The sequence below is a fragment of the Hevea brasiliensis genome, chromosome 17, assembly GCF_030052815.1.
Source record: "Hevea brasiliensis isolate MT/VB/25A 57/8 chromosome 17, ASM3005281v1, whole genome shotgun sequence".
Lineage (NCBI taxonomy): Eukaryota > Viridiplantae > Streptophyta > Magnoliopsida > Malpighiales > Euphorbiaceae > Hevea > Hevea brasiliensis.
This window is the reverse complement of record NC_079509.1, coordinates 7,420,078-7,442,154: the sequence shown is the minus strand read 5'-3', so window position 1 is coordinate 7,442,154 and position 22,077 is coordinate 7,420,078. Positions and strand designations below refer to the sequence as shown.

Here is a 22,077-nt window from a genome sequence, read left to right as displayed (position 1 = left end):
TGCTGGTCAAATAGAATTAAGAATTTAAGCACCAAGAATGATTCTTTCTAAATTTCTGATATATACTATGTGATGTATAAATCCATTTTCTATGGACTATTTTACTATTTCGGGAAAAAAAATCATTGCACAATAATTAGAAATTTTTAAATTTTAAAGGTTGGACAAATAACGTAAATAATCAAATTATGAGTAATAAAATTTAAATAAAAATATTCTTCAGCAAAATGATATTTTTTTTAAAATATGTTAAATTATGGTTATTGGTTAACAACTAATTATCCGGTAAAACCAAGAATCTATGGAGAGCTGATGAGAGTTTGATCAAAGTTATCAAGAGCCTGTGAGAGAATAAGATTGAAGTCTTGGATACCAAGAAGGCTCAGTTTGATTGTATTGGTTTTTCTTTTTCTCCATCGTTCATATCGAAACGACTGCGTTTACTGCCTCGGGTAAAACAGATTGGTGCCATATTTTCCCCATCTAATTCTCCCCAAGATGGAGATTTGGTTTTACAAGAGATTTTATGAAATTTGATCAAGAGAAAATGAATAATTTTTTAAGTTTATGGTGAGATATGAGAGAGGCAGAAATGGCAGTTGGGTTATTGGGCTCGGATGGAGATGAGTTGTTGGAATAGGAGGATCTTGTAAGGCTAATGGAAGCCGGAGGAGATGAAGCTTTTGCAATGTATGATGTAGATAATTGTGGGTTTATCACTAACAAAAACTTGAGAAAAAAAATGCTTAAAAGGCTTGGTAAGTCGAAGTCTATGGATGAATGTAAAGTGATGATAAGTCAGTTAGATCTTAATGGAGATGATTTTAGCTTCGAAGAATTTAGGGTCATGATGCAGTGAAATCTTTCTTTCTTTTCTTATATTGTAATATGTTAATTAATTAATATTGAATTGCTTTAATGGGTCGTTAGAATGATTGTTTGCAAAATACAATCGTTTTATCCCAGTAGATTCCAATTTTTTTTGAAATTCACTCAATTTTGCTGTTTAATTATATTAACAAATGATTGGAAAACAAGAAACCATTGATTTTTGTATCAATGGAAAGCTGCATACGTTGAGGACAAATAGTAGCAGACATACCACTCTATTAAATGGAAACTGTAATACAGCAAAACCAATGCATTTCCCCCCCGAACCCCTCATTCTGTTCCCGTTTCCTTGTGTTTGTTGTTTTTCAGGTATATTCTTCTTTCCCAGCTCATCAGCATAGAATTTCAAAGCTAGCCAAGGCTCATTTCTCTTCTTCTTCTGTCCCTCCTTAGTCTTGAGTTCTACTACTCGAGAAAATATTTTTGAAGCATTGAGATTGTGCTTCGGTCAATAGAACTCCAATTAGGAGACAGGAGGGCAAGGTTCTGCTGTCTTCTTCAGAAAATTTAGTTGCCCAAAACAGTATGGATTCTAAGACAAATATCAATGACTCTGGTACGATTTCTTAAAGCTCATCACTCATCAGCTACATATTTGCATCAATCATTTAGTAAAACCTGTTTATATGCATAAATCATGCTTGGATTTTGTAGTTGGCCAGGGGATGACTGCTGAAGATGGCAAAGTCTGGTCAGGTTCAGACACCGAGGATGATTTCTTCAGCGTCAAAGGAGGTGAGATCACCAAAAATTTCTGTTCTCTCCCATTTTTATGCAGCTAAAGGGCCTTTCATTTCTGATATTTTCTTTCAGATTTCAGCAGATCTTGTAGTAATGCTTCAAGCCGCCGAGACAGCTTCAGTGGGTGTCCTCTATTAAACGATGAAGGTGATTCCAAACAGATAGAAGAGAAAAAGAAACTTGCTGAGCTCTTTCAAGATCCCTTCTGGAGTGATCAAGTAGACAATCGCACAAAATTATTTGAGTTCCTTCAGGACGAATGCTGGAGTGAAGAAATTGCTTCCATCCATTTGAAAGATATTCCTAGTGACACTACTACTCCAGGAATAGAAGATGAGAGATCAAAATCAAAGCAAGCAATCCTCCATTTATCTCCAAATAAGGAAACTTCAAGTCTCCCCAGAGAAGAATTAAAGTTTGATGATAAAATAGCTCAGGACCATAATCGCAGTCTTAAAAATGAAAATGCAGCTACTGCTAGTCACTGCTGCTTTCCAAGTTTGAGTCCAAGACGTAGCTCCAGGGAAAGAAGAAAGGGAATCCACTTAATTAAGGATTAAAGGAACCAGGTGAAGGTTTTGATTGTAATCTTGCTTGCTTGTTGCCTACACCTGAGAACAAGTTAGGTTTGACATACCTAATGAACATTTCTGTAACTTTCAAATTTGTCAATCAGCATGCATCTCTACCCTTGAGTTTGTGTTGGAAACAGAAATAAACAAACTAATTGATCTTTCTATTTGGATCTATCTAGCTGGAAGGAATGCATGTGCATTGAGATGTTTCCTTCCCAAGTTTGATGTATATCTGCTTACAGGGCGCTTATGATTATGTGCCATATAATCAGTAGCAGCTCCAGAGCAGGCTATGCTTTTTCGAAAGCTTCTCTAGTCTCACCGGAAGCCAAAAATCTCACACTTCGTCAGGTTTACATTTACCTATGGCCTCTATGCCCGCCTGTCATTAAAAAAAAAAAAGAAACAGTAAAAGACCTGTACGTACCATGAGTTTGCTTCGGCACTTACGCTTGCCATTTGTTAAGCAAGAATCCTAGGGGTTCGAATGACAAGAAAATATAGGAGCGAGCAGTGAGCTCCATAAAGACACGAGGAAAAGTAAAATGGGACAATTTTTTTTTTTCAGAAATAAAACACACGCGTAAATTAGTGATGAAAATAAATGGCCTTTGAAACCTTGATGAATTTTAATGAAATTTTTATTTTTATTTCATATAACTTATATTTACACACACTCTATAATTTTCTTCCCTATTAAATTTAAATTTTTTTAGGTATTTTATTTTTCTTTTCTTAAAATTTGGATTGCTTTTTAAGGGTAATTATTGATAAAGTAATGGATATTTTGATTTTTTTTTTCTTTTAAAACAATGTTTTTTTTTTTTTTTTTAAGCAATGCATATTTTGATTTTAACAAACAAAGAATAGAAAATCCAAATTTTCGAGCTTTGCAGCGGCGTCACGTCAGAACGACACGTCGTTTCACTGCAGTTACAGATCCCACCAATACAAATGGTCTGATGTTTCCTTCCAACGTTTTCCCAGTAAACTAACGCAAAACAAACCAACCGAAGTCCAAATGGTGGATTCGATGTCAACTCCACCGCCGAGGGCCGCTAATGACCTCTTCTTGGACTCACTCGATACCCACCCTCTCTGGTTCAAACCTAACCTCTTCCTCTCCCCAACCTTGGACACTGAGTCCTACATCTCGGAGCTACGCACCTTCGTTCCCTTCGACACTCTCCGCACGGAGCTCCAGGCCCACCTTGCCTCACTCAGCCACGAGCTCATTGACCTCATAAACCGGGATTATGCCGATTTCGTCAATCTCAGTACCAAGCTTGTCGATGTGGACGCTGCTGTGGTGCGCATGCGGGCCCCGCTACTGGAGCTCCGGGAGAAGATCGAGGGATTTAGAGGAAGCTTGGAGGGGTCACTTGTGGCTTTGAGGAATGGATTGCAGCAGAGATCGGAGGCGGCCGCGGCGAGAGAGGTTTTGGAGCTGTTGTTGGATACGTTTCACGTTGTCTCTAAGGTGTGCGTTTGAATCAGAATTGGATTTCGTAACCTGGTTTTGAAACTTATAGTTTTTATGAAATGTGCATTGTGCGTTTTGTATGCGCAAATCTACTAGATCTTTAGAATCATGTAGCTTTGGCATCGTATACCAAAATTTACATGTCTGTGGAAGTTGAATTGGTGGCTTAATTTTGGTGTTTATACTATTATGAGCTTATTACTGGCTTAGGTGCACAATGTTGGAATAACAAACAGATTTCTGTGCTGTGAATTGGCTGGCGAGTTCAATTCTTGTGTTTGGTTTCTGTAGAAGTCCAATAAAGGAGATGATGCTCAGATCTTAGGTTAGGGTGTGGAAATGTAGGAGCAATGGATCTGGTTTTAGCTTCATGTACAATGTGTAGCATAAGACTTGAAATCTTGTTAGGGATTTTTGTGCTATAGTCAAATTTCTGATTGTTTTTCCCCTTAACTGTGTGGCTGAAGACTCTATTCATGTGTGTGTTTTGTGTGGTTGATAGTAAGTGGCATACTATATTTTGAATTCAGCAGTGGGAATTTTAATAGATTGCGACTTCAGTTTCAACTTCATATTCATTGATGGCAAGCTATCAAAATCAATTCAATGAAGTAGACAGCATAATTTTTAGTTCCATGGAATTGATCAAGTTTGATTCAATATAACACATAGAACTAAACTCTTGTTCCCTTTTCCTTTTTGTTGTCGTAAATGTAATTGTGTTGCTGTAAATGAAATTGTGTTGCTATAAGAATATTGGTTTTATATATATATATATATATATGAGTGCAGGTTGAGAAACTTATAAAGGAGCTACCAAGTGTGCCAGCTGACTGGTCAAATGGAGATTTGAGTTCAACTATAAAGAATGCTATGAGCAATGGCACTTCCTTACAACCTGTTGAGAGTGGAACAAATCTCAGAGAGACTCAAAGCATGCTTCTGGAGAGAATTGCCAGTGAGATGAATCGGCTAAAGTTCTATATGGCTCATACACAGGTCTTTTTTGCTTTCTCTTTATATCTATGTTTAGAGTACTTTCATATAAATTATGGGGAAGACTGTTATATATGATTATGTACAGTCATACAGAATGTAATAAGTTATGAGCTCAAAATTGCTTTCTGCAGTAATGATACATTTGTGTTCATCTCTTTTCTCTGTTATGCCAGTACAGAACCTTTCTTTCATCGTGAACATGGAGAAGAGAATTCAAAGTGCAAGCCTTTTGTTGGATGCAAGTTTGGGACGTTGTTTTGTAGACGGGCTGGAACACTGAGATGAAAATGCAATTTACGATTGTTTACGTGCATATGCTGCTATTGATAATACCAAGAGTGCAGAAGAAATTTTTCGCACAACTATTGTAGCTCCACTAATATGCAAAATTTTTCCACATGGACCATCGGGAATGGTTGCTGGGGTGTCTGGAGATGGACTTGAAAATGATTATCACCAAATTAAACAATGCATTCAGAAAGACTGCAAATTCCTTTTGGAAATTTCTTCTGCAGGTATTACAACTTGTTACATTAAATAAAGCCATTTCTTAATTATTTGGGTTACTAAAAAATTCGTTTATTTTGGATCTGGAGTTGGACTACTGTCTTATAACATATCCCTTTCATGGTTTCTTAATTACTTGTTACTCATGTCGAACTTTCCTCCTCTTATTTGTGTCTTTGTATTTCTAGTTAGTTCTTCTTACCTTATAAATAATCAATCGAATATTAATAAACTACCTTTGATTGTCTCTATCTGGAAAGGCAAGTCTGTACACATACTAACCTTGTTCTTACCATGTTCAAGTGGCACTAAGTTGTTTCTGTACTCGTTTTCTTTTTCTTTTCTGTTTTTGTGGTTCAGAGAATTCGGGTCTGCATGTATTTGACTTCTTAGCCAATTCAATTTTGAAGGAGGTTCTCTCAGCAATTCAAAAGGGAAAGCCAGGTGCTTTTTCCCCTGGAAGACCAACTGAATTTCTGATGAATTACAAGTCAAGTTTAGATTTCTTGGCTCAGCTTGAAGGTATTATGGGATGTCTATGTCTCTGTTTCTCTCCCTCCAACTCTCCAAACCAATTACATTGCACCTTCAGGATTGATAATTTTGCATGGCTGATTTTGTAGCTATTAATGCATTAAGAAAATGAATATAATGTTATGACTATGAGAGTATATGTTGTTCATTATAGTTATAACATCCAATTGTCATGCAAGGCTATTGTCCATCCAGATCTTCAGTTGCTAAATTTCGAGGAGAAGTTGTATATGCCGAGTTCATGAAACAGTGGAATATAGGGGTTTATTTCTCTTTAAGGTATGTATCCAAATCTTTAGATGGTTGCTTTTTATTTATTATAAAAATTTTTGCTCTTATATGTCCATTTAACTCAGATTTCAGGAAATAGCAGGGGCTCTTGATTCTGCACTTGCAGCAACCAGTCTTGTCCTAGTTCAGAATTCACATTCTGGTCATGGAAATTTGCAAGACCTATCATTAAAGCAAAGTGCCACTCTTTTAGAGAGCTTGAGGTCTTGTTGGAGAGAAGATGTTCATATCCTCTCATGCTCTGATAAGTTCCTTCGCTTATCTTTACAGCTTCTCGCAAGGTCAGTTTTAAACTTTTAATGTAAAATGAGTAATTTATAACAGTGTTTTCATTTTATGTATCAATGATCAATTTACATCAATGGATGTCTAAGATCTTGGTGCTCTATTGCCCATTAATGAATGCCCAACAGATATTCAAATTGGTTATCATCTGGACTGGCTGGCTGGAAGACCAGTAATGCAGCCTCTCATTCTGGATATGAATGGGCTGTTTCAGCTGTGCCTGATGATTTTGTTTATGTATGTATCTTGTAATGATTCTACCATACTTGCACTGTTGACTGGACCTTATCAATGCCAATATGCCATGTGCATGGATAGTCATGCTTAACTAGCAAGTTCATATAGGATCTTTTCTTTAATATTTGCAGATTATTCACGACATAACTTACCTGGCCACTGAGGTTTGTGGTGGCTACCTCGATCATGTACTTCAGTGCCTATCTTCATGTTCTCCTGACATTCTTGATCTGGTAAAACAAAGCATTTTACAAGGTGGAAAGTCATTAAATGATTTAGCACCTCTTGCTATCAACGCAATCATAGAGTTGCTAGTTGATAAGGCTGTTGAGGTAAGCTCTGTCAAAAGTGATTGAATTCATGATTTGTAGGATTAGGATTCTTAGTTTTTATCTGCCTTTCAATCTTTTTCAATCGCTAGCATTTGAATAGAAGTTCATTCACACAAGTGCTTTGACTTGAAAATGATGTAGGACTTGAGACAAGTGAAGGGAATAACTGCAACTTACAGGATGACTAATAAGCCTCTTCCTCTCAGACACTCACCCTATGTGTCAGGGGTGTTGCGTCCTTTAAAGGTATATATTTTCTCACCTTGTAAATTAGCTCCTTGACATGTGTTCACACTAGTCAATACTGTAGCTAGGCATTATATGACTATATGTGCAACTTGTTTACGAAATGAGGTGAAGGTTAGTTACCTTGTAGCGATATTTATGGATCTAATCTTGCAAGGTGTCTAAACACTTCACTTTCACTCACCTTGATGATGATAGACTCCTTTATCTAAAGTATTTGGTCTTTTAGTTGGGAGTAACTTTGTTCAGGATCTTCAAGTTCCCAGGAAGTGCTAGAATTTTACTTGTTTGGTTGGCCATAATTTTGGACTTCCTGGGAAGTTAAGGCTCTCATTTTTTTCGCTTTCCAACAAGTAACTTACTTACCTTAACCTAATTAAGTTACTTGAACTTTCAGGAAATAGGCCATTTGAACTAAACAAGACCTTAATGTTGGTATTTTTGCATTCACATCACTCTATAGTTTTATAACTGCTGCCTGGACTGTGTTTATTATTCTGGCTTCATCAGATATAACCTGTGTAGTATCATGGCATTTAGACTTCCTGAAATTCTTGTGCAATAGTTGTATTATAGATGTTGTGGTGAACTATTTATGCTTGCTGGCTTTTCTGGATGGGGAGCGAGCTATGACTTATTTGACCAAGGAAACTAGGAACGAATTACTGCTTTGTGCTGCAGCTGAAATAACTGGTCATTATTATGAATTAGCTGCTGAACTTGTCAGCGTGGTTTGTATCCAAAATGAAATTCTTTTAACTTCACAGAATTTTTTTATCTTGAAATTCTTTATTTTGGTGTACTTATTTTGTCATACCCGGGCTAGGAAAACAGAATCTTCACTCCAGAGAATACGGCAGGGTGCTCAACGACGAGCTGGAGCGAGCTTAGATGTCTCAGACCAGAGTGTTTCTGATACTGACAAGATATGCATGCAGTTGTTCCTTGATATCCAGCTAAGCTACATTTCTCTCTTTCACGTGCTGCATGCCTTATAAGTGGGAACTAAATGACCTTGGTTCATTGAATTAATCTTTAACCTCTATACTATTTCCCCAGGAGCATGGACGCAACCTCATTGCCCTCGGTATTGGGGCAGCCAACATTCCAGCATATCGTTCCTTGTGGCAATGTGTCGCTCCTCCAGATAAGCAAAGTGTGATTAATTTGTGAGTGAACATTGCCTACAGGCACCTTGTAGATGTAATTTTTTTTTTCCCAATATAACAAATTCAAATTATTTGATTAAAAGTTTTGAGTTTGCTTTGAAATTCATTTTTGTTTGTTTAGGATACTTGGTTATTAAAGTATTCTTTATTATTATTTTTTTTTTTTTTTTACTATAAGCAATATTTTGTACTTGCAACTTTGGTGCATCTCGAAATAGTCAGTATTATAATGGGCGATAATCTTGAAGTCATTATCATTTTCAATATTGGCGATTTATTAAATAAATGGCTTTGGAGATGCTAGCAATGTGGTGAAGTTTCAAATAGAGAGTTGATTTTTTTGGGTTTTGGTTTGTACATTCCAAACGAAATTTAGTTCAATTGTATTAGAAATCTTTTAAGATTGTTTAGTATTAATCAGTAGGGTTAAGTTCTTATCTTTTATGCTATTAAAATATATACATGGAAAGGGAACAATATTTTTGATATAATTTTTGGTGAAGGAGAGAGAAAGCGTGTTGGTGTAATATGCTCATTGTATACATATTGTTTGTACAATGGAAAAAGAGTAATTTTGACAAAAGTTGCCCTTTTTACTAGCAGATGCGTAAACATAAAGATTCAGAGAAAAGACATTATCCCGATTTGGAGAGAATTATCTGCCTTGAGTGAATAGTTTATAACTGATTGATTCTTGAAGATATGTTTTTATGAGATATATTAATCGCAAAAAATGAAACAATATTAAAATTTTATTTTATTTTTTGTAAATATTATTTTGCTTTTGTTTTGTAAAACAAATATTTTCAACCACAACTGCAGTACACATAAAAGGCCAAAAGCTACAAAATTAACCCCTTGCTTTTTACCAGTGCTCAATGGAGCTCTTACACACTTCTAGAAATCAATTACGCCCTTTTATATTTGAATAACTAGACGCAACACGTATTTAGTATAAAAGGATATTTAACAGTAGAACTCTACGATGAGTAGTTGGACCAATCCATCCCCACCTAAACTGCAATTTCCATCTCCATTTGCTAAAACTAAAAGACTTCCATCAAAAAGCACCGAGCAGTAGGCACAACAACCAAAAGCCACGCATTAAACCAAAATGAAACAAACACTTTTAGTTGCTTCTACATAAATCAAATCATTTGACAAACTACCCATGCAATCACCAAATTGTTCATACAATTGGTTTATCCACCGAAAACTGTGGAAGCCCCACAACGATTAGTAAATAACAATTCAAAAGATGGCTCATAGCAGACAAACACAGGGGGACTCAAAAATAAGAAACAATACCAAATTTAGGATGCAAAGAAGGAAAAGCTCAAAAGCAGGAACTTCATTCATTATTTCAACAGAAGAACATCATCACAAAAGGCATTTGTTAATCATTACATTTTTCAATGCTTCCCTCTTCAGGGCACACTACAGGTTTGCCACATTCACAGAAGGGAGGAGTGACAATAATATCCTAATACTTGGCTTATTGTTTGATTATCACGAAACACCATAAAGAATAACAGTAATAAGCAAATAATATATTCACAGGGTCATCAGTTTTTCTCTTCTCTTTTCTATTTCAGATGTTAATAACTTAAATTCAAAAGGATGGACAACGCTCTTCATGGCAGCAGAAAGGAGATAGGGAACATTACAATAGCTTTCTGCCATTTATACCAACCATCCCCAAACTCGGCATAATAAAATATAACTTAGAAAACCTATACCTCATTTTACAGACAAAATGGCTCCCCAACAAGCCCAGGGTGAGAGCAGCAATTACTTGGGAACAGGCCTTACGAGAACGGGAGAATCAACAGAAATAAGAAGCTTCTGTACAAAGGGAAAAAATTTACATAAAATAGCTAAGTGCCTTCTTTCTTCTAGAGCCGCCTTCGCCATAGAGTTCATTCCATTGTAACAACTCAGTCATGTTAACAGACTCGGATGAAACACTTGCACATACCTATTTAAATAAGAAAAAATTAAAAATAAATAAATGTATACACACAAGATAAACAGATAACAAGATTAAATAAGTCAGGACGGGGGAGATGCCAAGTTCATCACTTTACCCGTTCATGAGCATATTTGAAATCATCCATGTTAAGAGGCCGGATATCAGCACTGCCACTTAAAGCTGGAGCAGGTTTACCTTCTGCTAGAGCTGTAGCACATTCCTGTCATTAATTGAACATAATATATCATATTAGATGATAGAAAATAATCCAGTTGTTCATTATGTGTCAACCTCTGAACAACTTGCTAATCGAGCCTCCCTTGAGCCATTGGAGGAGGAAAGGGCCCATGGAGAAGAAAAAGAAAATCTCGTCTGAAAAATAGCTCAAAAACCAAGTACTTGCATACACCTAAGACATATTTTCAATAGGCTGATAGCATTTAACCTTACATCCTAGCATGATATCCAGTCCTAATATTGTATCTGAGCTGTACTCAACTACCATCACAACTTGAACATACGTAGAAGGTCAAATTATTGGTGGGCTGTGGGCATCACATTAAAAGCCAGTAAAACTAAAAGATTGGGGGTTGAAAAAGAAGAAAAAGGAAGGAGAGGAGGGGGGGAGGGGGGGGGGGGGGGGTGTGGAAAGAAACCAGGTATGCTGAAAGGACAAGACAAAAGTTGAATGTCATAAATAATTTAAAGACAAACGCTCTTGCCAGAAACAATGGTGAGACTGTTAGTACAAAAACCAACATTCGACATTCATAACATAATTTCAATAACCTTATCAATGTTTAAGTAATTGTTGCCACTTCTTCTTTTTTTTTTAAAAAAAGGGCTCTTTAACAGCAAAGAAAAAAAATTACAACATGCACCTTCTTTTCTTTTTCCAGTATCTCTTTAATTGGGTGATGCGCAGCAGTTACACATAGGTTCTGCAACATAAAAAGTACATATGCAAGGGCATTTGCTCATTAACTTTGATCTAGAAACTCAAATAAAAGGGAAAATAAAAATATTCCATTGCATGTCCACTTATCAAAGAAAATAATGACAACAGAAACCTTAAGGTCACTTCCAGAATATCCATCAGTCATACTTGCAATTGCATCAAAATCAACATCAGGGGACAAATCTTCCTTTGCCAAAACAACTTTCAGTATCTTTGCTCTATTTGGAGCATCAGGCAGATTTACCATCAATCTAGAAGAACATGCATTAAAAAAAGGCATTATTATATGGGACACAAAATTAGCTTCAGATATTAGACCATGATCAATAAAGAAAACTACCTTCGTGGCAGCCTTCTAATGACAGCCTCATCAAGATCAAAGGGCCTATTTGTTGCTGCAAGTACAAGAACTCTTTCTGTATCTTTGGTGCGTAGCCCATCCCAATTTACCATAAACTCATTTTTCATCTTCCTCATGGCTTCATGTTCCCCTGGATTTTCCCTCCTGCCCAACATGCTGTCAACCTATACACAGATCAAAAGGAAAAAGAAAAGGTTGCAGTGGATTGGAGAGTCGATGCTCGATCATAAAACTTATAATAAGTGATTCTTAATAAAAGGATTATAGGAATCTTGCCTCATCAACAAAGACAACACTAGGGACAATTTTGCTGGCCAGGGAGAAGACAGCTTTCACATACTTCTCACCCTCACCAAACCACTGTTGCAAGTGAGAAGAAAACAAATTCAATTTCAGGAAATTAATCCAGTATGTAAAAATCAAATCAGATGTAAAACGATCTTAACTTTAGATGTGATGCTTGACATTGAAATGTTGATAAAATTTGCACCAGCTTCTGTTGCCACAGCCTTTGCAAGCATAGTCTTTCCAGTTCCAGGAGGTCCAAATAAAAGTATACCCTTGCAAGGCTGCACAAAGAAGATTGATAGTTAAATAAACCGTCTTTACATCCCCCAACCAAATTCTTTCACCAAGTGTATTAGCAGTAATGACTTCATCCTTTCAAATGAAATAGCTTATTTTACTGGATGAAAAGAAATGTGGAAACCTTGGTTAATTGCCCCTTGCAGAAAAGCTCAGGCCTCTGTAAAGGAAGCATCACCAACTCTTTCAAAGTATCCTTGACATTCTCAAGAGCTCCAATATCATCAAACGTAACCCCAATGTCACTAGGTGGAATAACATCAGCCAAAAGCCTTTTCTCAAACTCATTTTCTGTTATAACATCCTGATTGTAGCCAAAAGAATCACTTAGAAGATCAAGTATACATGATACCCTTCAAAGGAGGATACCAGAAAAGTTGGTTAACTGTTTTAAAGAACTTGTGCACATAAATGAACTTTTCAAGAGACATGCAAGAATGCATGAAAATCACCTTGAGAGACTTCTTCAGACTTTTAGATTCATTCTGGATGGCCTGCAGGATCCCAATCCCATACTGGATGCTGCCAGAATCGCACAATGGCATTACAACTGTGTAATCCATATGATAACTAATGATTCAGATGACAACACCAAAAAGAACTACAAGCTAAGCTATCAATTACCTCTCACTGGATAAAACAAGTCTTGTAGCTTCAGCTTCAGGATTCTGCATTAGATGATGGCTTAGAGCCCAACCAATCACCTTCTCTGCACCTGAAACACATGCCAAAACATGAGTTTTTACAAAGAAGTTGATCAGAAATGCAAAACATCAAAATATGTAGAAGCAAACATCAGAAATGTGTAACATCAAAATATGTAGAAGTAAAACATACTTTCATTTGTCAGTGTCTGGTCCTTAATGCATAATGTCTCAAGTCCTTCACATTCCATCCCACTCCGACCCAGAACCTGTCATATGAGGACAAACAATAACAACTGCATCAAGGAATGCTACATTTTAACCACACATCAATCATAATTTTGACCACAGCATGAACCTCAAAACCTATTAACCCTTATTTAAAATGCACCATAAATAGCTAATAGAATGATTTAGAAAGGAACAATATGTTATTCATTTTATGTTTCAAGGACAGCTAACAGCCTAATTTTTTTTTTCCTTTTCTATTCCTCCACAATCAAGGCCTATTTTCTATTTCAGGAAACAGAACTATGTCAGTGTCGAACTCACCAAATTTTCAATTTCTACTCATACATTTTACACATAGGTTTATAGTCCCACCCTAAATCCAGAATTTTCATATGGCCCTTAAAATTTTGAAGTTCACTGTTGACCCCTTGAAATCTTAGGTTTTTTTTTTTTCATTGTCAAGCTTACTCTTGGACCCGACAATCTTGAAATTCTAGTTCTGCAACAGAACTAGAAGCCTTCAATGTTCAACCAACAAGGATTTCAACTACCTATAAACCCAAAATTCAATGGGTTTTCAGGATGACTGATGTGAGACCAACTTTAAGCAGAAGAGACCAATTCTAGAACATAAAGTAGCATAAACATCATAACTTCATCTATTAAAATTATTCTAGTATTGCTCAAGCTCAACAACTACTAATTTTATGTGAAACAGCAAAGAATTGATTAATATGATGAAGTTCACAGACTTGGTAGTTGGTAGGCGACCATCTACCCTTTCCAAGATAGTTGGAACGAGCAAATTTCTAATGCATTTATTGTCCATGCTGAACATCCATGCATCATTGAAGATGATTTTATTTTAAGGACCAGTAATGTGAGTCAGTCACCATAATGTTTCAGTAGCAGAGGCAAATTGATAAGACATGGACAGTTAACTAAGGATTACATTACAAAACAGCCTTTCTTATATGTATTAAAGATAAAATAAGCCATAACAACCAATAAAACAAAGCCAAAGAAAAATTTATAGTGTAGGAAATATTTCTCACAGCACGCAGGTGATTCAAATTCCCCTTCATTTTGAGGGTTTCAACATCTCGATCCAATTGATGCTTCCAAGATGCTAGAAGAACCTCGTCCTGCAATGATTTATAAACTTCCATAGTACATTGTGCACCAATATAATAGTTGATAGTACAGTATCCATCATACAGACCTGTGGCATGTGAATAACTACTTTATTAGGGAAAAGTTTAGTCAGAACTTTTGTTGCCTTTGGCACTTCTTTCCCTCTGTCATGAAGCCTTCCAAAGCTATCCTGAGAAAACCCATTTGCAACAGATCACACATTAGAAGTTTAGAACATGCATCAGTGACGTGATAACTTCTTAATTCTTGATTACCAGCCAGTTACCAGTATGCATTGCACCCATGTGCACATGCAGATGTATACACACACACACACACACACACATACATACAAGTGAGCGCTGTGCAGATCACACATATGGTTTTTTTTTTTTTTTTTTTTTGGGTTGGGGTGGTTTGGGGGTTGGGGGGGGGGAAGAGTTTTTTTATACATTGTCTTTTGTAACACATCTGAAAAACCTAAAGCACATTGGAATTAACAGGCCCTCAAAACCCCATTTAAAAGTTGAAAGGAGCTCTAGGATGGCTGAGAAAAGCACAAAAGTGTAGTTGATTTGCATTGCATCATAATTTTTGTCAATGCCAAAAATTTAATGTGTTCTAGTAACACACACTTTCACATTTATAGAACTGCAATGCAAAACAAGTTCCTAGAAGAGAAAAAATCTGTGTAGGTGAAGTAATCCTTTTTCATTCTTTTACTAAAAACATAAAATAATTTAGCTTAACTAATTGCTGTAAAGAATACAGTACATTAACATTTAACACATATACAGTAATGAGCATTTGGGCCTAAAGATAAAAATGAAATCACAATAATGATTTACATAAAGAAATACTTGCGAACCACCACTTCCATCTTTTTACCACGTGCCATCAGAAGTAAAGAGAAAAGAAAGAGAAACTTTAAGGCAAATCTCCTATGAATAGGAGATTACAAAAACAATTTTTGCAGAGGAGAGAGAGAGAGAGAGAAAGAGAGAGAGAAGTCTATAATAACTGGAAACCAAAAAAAATAAATAGAAGGGGGAGAGAGAATCACTACCGGAAAAGCCAAGTCAAGAAGAGCAGTTTGATTGCTACCAAATTTTGTGAAAAGAAGACCTCCAGGATGCAACTGCAAGAAGAAAACAATATTTAGTTAAACTAATCACAAAAGTTTGAAAATGAGACTGCATACTTTTATAATGAAGCCAAAAGAAAATTTAAAGGGTAGAATAGAGGCTCAATTTGTATCTAACTTGCACTGCAAAAATTATTTGCAAAATAAGGGAAAATAACTCTTTTATTGTTTCTGTTAAGGTAGTGAGACCATAAATTTTTATAATGAAGATAAAAGGAAATTTAAAGCGCAGAATAGATTTGCAGGCATCTAAGATTTGCACTGAAAAAAATTTGCAAGGTAAATAACTCTTTTATTGTTTTCTTTTCAATTTAATGTCTAGGGCAACACTAACACCCCCCCGCCGCCGCCCCACCCCCCAAAAAACAAAAAAAAAATCAATATTATATATATATATATATATATATAGAGAGAGAGAGAGAGAGAGAGAGTGAGGGAGAGAGAAGGGGGCCTCAATTTGTAGGCAAATCTTTTATTATTTTCTTTTGAATTTCCTCCCCGCCCCACCACAACAAAAACCCACCAAAAAAAAAGGACAGTGCAAGCATATATACATATAACATTGCGCTACCATAAGGGGAAGCTCAATTGGAAATTATAAATAACCACAAAATGTAGGTATCACCACAATTTAGTGATAATGGAAGAAGGAACCACATTTTTTATTAATGCTACTTATGCAGTGAATTGGTCAATCCACATACCACTTTCAAGATATATCACATTTGACTTCAAATTTCATGCTTAGGCAATGTGCAAGTATATTAGAAGGGATTCTGAACAATAGTGCCACAAGGTAATTGTTTTAGAACACCTCGATTTTTCCCTACAGAAGTCACCCATCAAAGCACTGCAATTCCCTTTTGAATACTTAAAGCACTGCAATTCCCTTTTGAATACTTAAAGCTACATGGATGAATAATAAAGCACACTGAATCTTTAGTTCACATATTTAAATAATTTTTCTTTAAATTATTTTCAGTTTTGCAACTCCCAACATTTAACAGAAGCCTTCCTGTTACATGCATACACAATAATTTGGACATGCATATTCACATCAAATTTTCCAATCTGTTGCAATTTTTCTCAAAGTTGAACTGTGAGGAAGAATAATAGAAAGATGCCTCAAATTTGAAGCTTTTGTGCTTCAGCATAGAAGTACATCAGTAAATAAAACTTAAAAGATATTTAGAACACCCCCATGGTTAATCTGTGAACAAAAAATTACCTTTTCCTTGCGATTGTCAGTTTGTGTGTGTGAAGCAATTGCTACCACGTTATCAGGAAGCTTTTCAAGCCTGCTTTTAAATGTAGAACATGTATCTGGATTTCCTGCAATTGATTTCTCTGCATCTTTCACGAACAAAATGAAAGGCGAATTTCTGCTCTCATTGTGTACAGCCTGATAAAACATGTAATGAGAGGTTTATAAGCAGCCAGCGAAATGGAAAAACAACACAAAGCCAAATCAGAATAAATCAGATTATCAACACTTGAGTATCACTACCTCAAACAATGTATTGATTAGTAACTTGTCTAAATCTTCCACATTATCCAAACGAAGATCAGTAACTAGATAAAGAAAGTGAGAGATATCTTCAGTCAGTTGGAGAAAAGAAAAGTTTGGGCGAAAAAGTAAAGGAATTTCTGATCAGGTCAAAGCATATGAAAATGCTCATAGCCCTGTACAAAATTACCGTTGCAAAAGTATCCATGACCTCCCTCACAAAGACCTCCAAGATCAACCCCGTCAGATACAGGTTTATCAAACCTTACCCCAATTTTTGATAAAGGATTATCCTCAAAAACTAGTACAACCTTTCCACGAATTCCATTAGGTGGACCCCTACACATTAAATTAACAAAGAATTAACAGAGTAAGTATATGCAGTGCCAAAGGGGCCAAAATGACAAAGATGAAGGCAAATGGAAAATTTTTCAAGTGCACCCCTTATGAGGCGACAGCTCAAGAAATAGCAGTAGGCTCTAAATATCTCCGGAATATGTTTTCTATGTTTTGTTTCACATTAGCATTTGCATCAGCACAATTTGGCAGGTTTTGAAGTCCAGCTTTATAACTAAAACTCAATGACTTGAAAAACAAAATCATATAAATTCATCATCATTTATCTTCTCAATTTTGTCAGTGGGCTACATTTGGCAAACCATAAAATATAAGTAATTAGATAAGTGAATAATACTTCAACACTAGAAGCCCTGCTTGATGCTTCTCATATCCAAAATAATATTCAAATACATCTCTCATTTTGCTGGCTATTATTTCAAGTATTCACAAATAAATATAGTCCACTTTTTGTTTATCCAGGCAGAGGCAAATCCCCCTCTTCCCATCACTTTCTATCACCATGAACATATTTAATTCAGTCGCAACTAGCAAGTGAGTGACATATGAACTTCCTATTTGATTAAAATAGAAGAAGGGGGTAAAAAAAAACTCTCAAAAAAGCATATTACCTTCAAGATGAAGTGGAATTCTGCAACTGACATGTTTATGTTAATATGACGCCCATTCCAGATAATGTAAGCCAAATAATTATTTCTGCTTTTAGTTTACGATTTATGAGAAATACAGAGCTTCAGCACTCATTATAAATTAATCAAAAAGAAGTTACTGACCCACCTAAAGATCACAGCACTCAAGTTAACACCACATAAACAAACACTAGAAGTTTAAAAAGTGAATTGTGGACACTACTTGTACCTTGATGAAGATGCTGATGGATATAAGCCACCAGAAATATATCTTACTCTATCACCTGGAAGAACATATTTTGCAGTTATCTTGCTAAATTAGAATCCACGAGAACTGAATAGAACTAAAAGGTAAAACAAAATAGGAAGACCGAATATGGAAGGCCAATCCTACCTAGTTTAAATAAAAGATTCCTAGATGCCCCAGAAGAAGGCGGTAAAGCATCAACATCCATCTTTGGCTGAGATTCCTGACCAAAGGAAGAAGGTGCATTTGAAAAGCTGGTTGTATCTGCTTCAGCACCTGATGGATTCACCCTTTTTGATGAGTCTGTGACTATAGGACTTTGTTTAGCACAGATACAGGATTTTTCTGCATTAAATCCGTCCTTCAAAAACTCAGCTTCCTTTGAAGACAGACCCTACATATTTATAATTGGAGATTCAACTAAGTATTAGTGTTTACATCATACAGATGACAGAATGCTGTCAGTCAATCCAGGAAGTTTTTAGCTTACACCCAGAAAAGAATGGCTATCAAATATGAGTAATTTAGCACCAAAGTAGTTAGCAAGGGCCTTTGCCAACATCTCCTGATATATCTCGGAACCTGCAAACAAAATTGACAGATAAGAACTTCAAGTTTGCATTTAAGCTCACACAGAAATTAATCCATATGGGGAAAAAAAAAACAAAATCAGAGATGAAGTAAAATATCAAAACACCTGCAGGACCAGAAAGCAAAATCCGTGGATTAACGGTGGTCAGTTCTGCAGTATACTTCACATGTTCTTTGTGCCTCAGGTGTATAAATGAAGCTGCAATCAGTACATTTTTTGTGTTCTCACTGCAAGTGAAGAGAAAAAATATCGAAGTTAATAAATCACTATACTCCGAACATAAACAATCATGCCATGTAGAATCCAAAGATGAAACTGCATGTTAAAACGGCAGTCATGGATTTTCTATATCCAAAATAATAAAAAAAATGCAAATTACTTTTTAGACCCTGAGTAGAAGGAAATCTCAAATCAAAACACCATGCCCAGCCGAAAGAAATCTGCATCTTTTTCATTTTTCAACTCTTGATTTTAACATTCAGAGAATCCCAGTTAAGATGGCCAAAGAAACAGTTTGTCCTAAAAAATAATCTTCTCCAGCAGCTAAAGAGATTTCCCTAGAATATTGCTTTCATTATGCCACTAAAAAGTCCTAAAATGTATAAAACATAGAAACAACAAGAAAAATGAAGAAGTCATCATGTGAAGCCTTAACTGGATATCTAGCTAAGAAAAGAATCATTCCAAATCAATGCTGGAAAAAAATTCATCAATAATACAAAAATGAACATTAAACATGGTTAAAGCAAAACCATACCTTAAATAATAAGGAAAATCATCAAATGAAACTTTTATTTTTTCCCCATCAAGAATTCCAGCATGAATGTCTTCTTTGAATACTGCACACCGCAACGACACACCAGAGGTTGATGCCAGCTGCGAATCCCTTGCCCAATCGTCCCTTTCTTCCAATACCTGTTTACAGATACTTTTGCTCAATTTTTGTTTACAACTAGTTGATTGAGCTAACATCCTGAAGAAAGGCCTTATCAAATCATTCACCCCAGAAAGTTTTACATTGCCTGCCTCTGTGCCAGAGTCCTGGTTGCAATCATGCGGAAGATCCTTGCCAACTGCTCCAATATCTGCAGCTTTATCACTCCCTGCATTTGGAGTTGAATTGATTTCCAAGCCGTCAAGCTCTACTTCTGTACCATCATGGACAACAGAATGGGCAGGCATCTCAGTCCCTTGGTGGATTTTACCAGTATTCTGATCTGGAGACTTATAACGCGGTATATCTTGCCTCAGGCTTGAAAGAGATGCCAATATTGATGCCCCAGCAACAGCTGAAGGATCTCCTGACCTCCTTTCAAGTTGCAAAAGTTTTCCTATACTGCTCTGGACCTCTGCTCCCTTAACAGCAACATCAGTTATGACTTGCTGAAAAATCTAAGTTCACTGAGATTAAGGAAATTGACAGAAGGTGAAAAAAAATGGTCATCATACAGAATTGAAAACAAAAAAGGAAAAGGAAAAAACATTAGGGGAATAAAAAAAAATCCATCAGAAAAAGAAAACCAGATAAATGAATTATCTCCAACTAGAAGAAAGGATACATAGGCATGGCTCCCCATAAAACCAAAAACCACCTCATCTCCTGAGTGGAGCGTACGACCAGTGTTCTTCTTGACTGCTACACCATTTACTTGCACTGATCCCTTGGTTCCCGTACTTTCTAGAACAGCTACAGCACTTCCCTCGCGCTGATCATGTCCACAAACAGTGAGTACTCAAACTGCATGTACATATTGAGGAGTTCACCTCCAGAAGAACTAATAAAATAAACAACTGCACCAAAATGCATCTGATAAGTGAGGAGTGAGGAGTCCTTATGGTTCGTAACAACCTGACATGTGTGTGATTTACCCATGAAGTATTTATCTTTGCCCTATAAGATGAAATCATGATCCTCATCCTACAAAATATAATCATGAGATCTTGAAGTTAATACCTGCGTGTGTTTGATCTTGCACAGAATTCCACTCTGATCCTTCAGCGGGAAATTGCAATTCTTGTTTGAACCAATAGTGTAACTGTATGGATAAATGAGTACATTCGGATTCTGCATATCAATCATGCAGAATTATGAAAATGTTAACATGAAATAACTCTAGTCAAATCATAAAAAGTATAACGTAAAAAAGAAAACCGTTTTCACTCGTCATCCAAACAAGTACTCACTTCAACTTAATTGTTCAAATTAACAATTTAATTAATCTTTAGGTCAATTACAGAATTTAACAATCTAATTACTGATGAGAACCTGTGCAGACTCTGACAAAAGTTTACACCACGGAGTTGATGTCTCAAAAGCTGTATTCTGCTTATACAAGCTCCAAGACGAAAAAGAACTCCTCGGCTTATCCACTACAAGCGGTGTAGAACCTTCAAATACGAATACATCAAATGAGATAAAAAATCACAAAAGAACTCATACATTGAAGAGACAAACGAATATCGGAACTCTTGACAACTTCAAATCACCTACCCTCGGCGATCGGCGTGACCACAGCCACCGCCGGAGCCACCTCACCCTTCCCTGAACTCACAGCCTCTCCAGCAGCGTCTCCAGCAATAGGAACATCACCAGTCCCACATTCTGCAGGATTCGCGGCGGCAGGGGGACAGAATTCCTTTGAATTCTCCGCCGCCGGCATCGGTTTCTCTGCAGTCCCACCATTTTCACCCTGAGATTCGAACAAATCACAAAATTTAACACAAAGATTCCAGAAATCAAACATTTTGAAACAAACCAAAAAAAAAAAAAACAATGAAAAATTGAGTTGAGATTTTTCCCCCTGTTCTTTCACCTTTGGACGCTTTGGCGAAGGAGGCTTGTCCTCCGACGACGAAGATCTCTTGAGATTATTGTTTCCAGAGAAAGATCCACTTCTTCTTGTTGAAACCATGACTCTGGTTTCGTTTTTTTGTTTTGTTTGCTTTCTCTCTCTCTCTCTCTTCCTTCTCTCTATTCTTCAATGTACTTGAACTTCAGGTTTTATATATTGCATTATGTTTTATATTTTCCTCTCTAATTTTTTTACCATAAAAACATTTTTTTATTATTTGTATAACAAAGTTGCTCTGTCCGGTTGGTGCACGAAAGTTCGATGCCCCAATGGGCGGCTAACATAAAACATGGTGTGCGTATGGGCGTAAGATAGCAATTTGCTCTAGTTGGCGGTACAAATTAGCTGAGCAGCTTAATTCTTCCTAGAATGCGCCACGGACACGGTGGTGAAGTAGCCAAGTAGGCTTTGGTTCCGAAATTATCCGAGTTTTGACCTCTGGTCAATTGGGTGAGATGGGAGAGGATGAACGGCCAGTTAGGCATAGTTATTATGCAAGCAATAAGCATTAGCACGTGGAATTACAATTTAAACTTGAGTTCGTGTGGAAATGCAATTATGAGCATTTGTTTAA

General features: G+C 36.4%; 3 protein-coding genes across 6 annotated transcripts; 2 read left to right on the top strand and 1 right to left on the bottom strand.

The window, feature by feature from the left end:
- Window positions 1-906: 906 nt before the first annotated feature.
- LOC110665294 (uncharacterized) lies at window positions 907-2,347 on the top strand. The gene is made up of 3 exons (XM_058139998.1): window positions 907-1,447; window positions 1,546-1,626; window positions 1,705-2,347. The coding sequence occupies exons 1-3, from the start codon at window positions 1,417-1,419 to the stop codon at window positions 2,190-2,192; spliced, it is 600 nt and encodes a 199-aa protein (XP_057995981.1). The 5' UTR covers window positions 907-1,416; the 3' UTR covers window positions 2,193-2,347.
- Window positions 2,348-3,108: 761 nt separating this feature from the next.
- Window positions 3,109-8,554, top strand: LOC110665267 (conserved oligomeric Golgi complex subunit 2). The gene is given in 11 exon segments (XM_058139999.1): window positions 3,109-3,687; window positions 4,483-4,689; window positions 4,868-5,204; window positions 5,557-5,718; window positions 5,910-6,009; window positions 6,087-6,302; window positions 6,435-6,543; window positions 6,675-6,875; window positions 7,017-7,120; window positions 7,726-8,101; window positions 8,181-8,554. Coding segments are annotated over 11 exon segments (2,385 nt in total). The 5' UTR covers window positions 3,109-3,228; the 3' UTR covers window positions 8,295-8,554.
- A 1,065-nt stretch (window positions 8,555-9,619) lies between these two features.
- LOC110665265 (uncharacterized) lies at window positions 9,620-21,645 on the bottom strand. 4 transcript variants are annotated; one of them, XM_021825298.2, is made up of 28 exons: window positions 21,465-21,645; window positions 21,143-21,341; window positions 20,918-21,039; window positions 20,606-20,716; window positions 20,211-20,357; window positions 19,654-20,043; window positions 19,409-19,566; window positions 18,757-18,878; window positions 18,550-18,641; window positions 18,207-18,453; window positions 18,042-18,096; window positions 17,017-17,165; window positions 16,827-16,891; window positions 16,548-16,721; window positions 15,242-15,313; window positions 14,264-14,365; window positions 14,097-14,186; window positions 13,004-13,079; window positions 12,791-12,881; window positions 12,619-12,688; window positions 12,291-12,470; window positions 12,028-12,150; window positions 11,858-11,941; window positions 11,561-11,745; window positions 11,333-11,471; window positions 11,144-11,203; window positions 10,378-10,482; window positions 9,620-10,268 (listed from the first exon to the last, which is right to left on the bottom strand). In XM_021825298.2, exons 1-28 carry the CDS (start codon window positions 21,561-21,563, stop codon window positions 10,155-10,157), a joined length of 3,621 nt encoding a protein of 1,206 aa, XP_021680990.2. In that variant the 5' UTR covers window positions 21,564-21,645; the 3' UTR covers window positions 9,620-10,154. The 4 variants fall into 4 exon arrangements, with proteins under 4 accessions (XP_021680990.2, XP_021680991.2, XP_021680992.2 ...); XM_021825299.2 differs by having other exon boundaries at window positions 19,669-20,043; XM_021825300.2 differs by having other exon boundaries at window positions 19,678-20,043.
- Window positions 21,646-22,077: the final 432 nt, after the last annotated feature.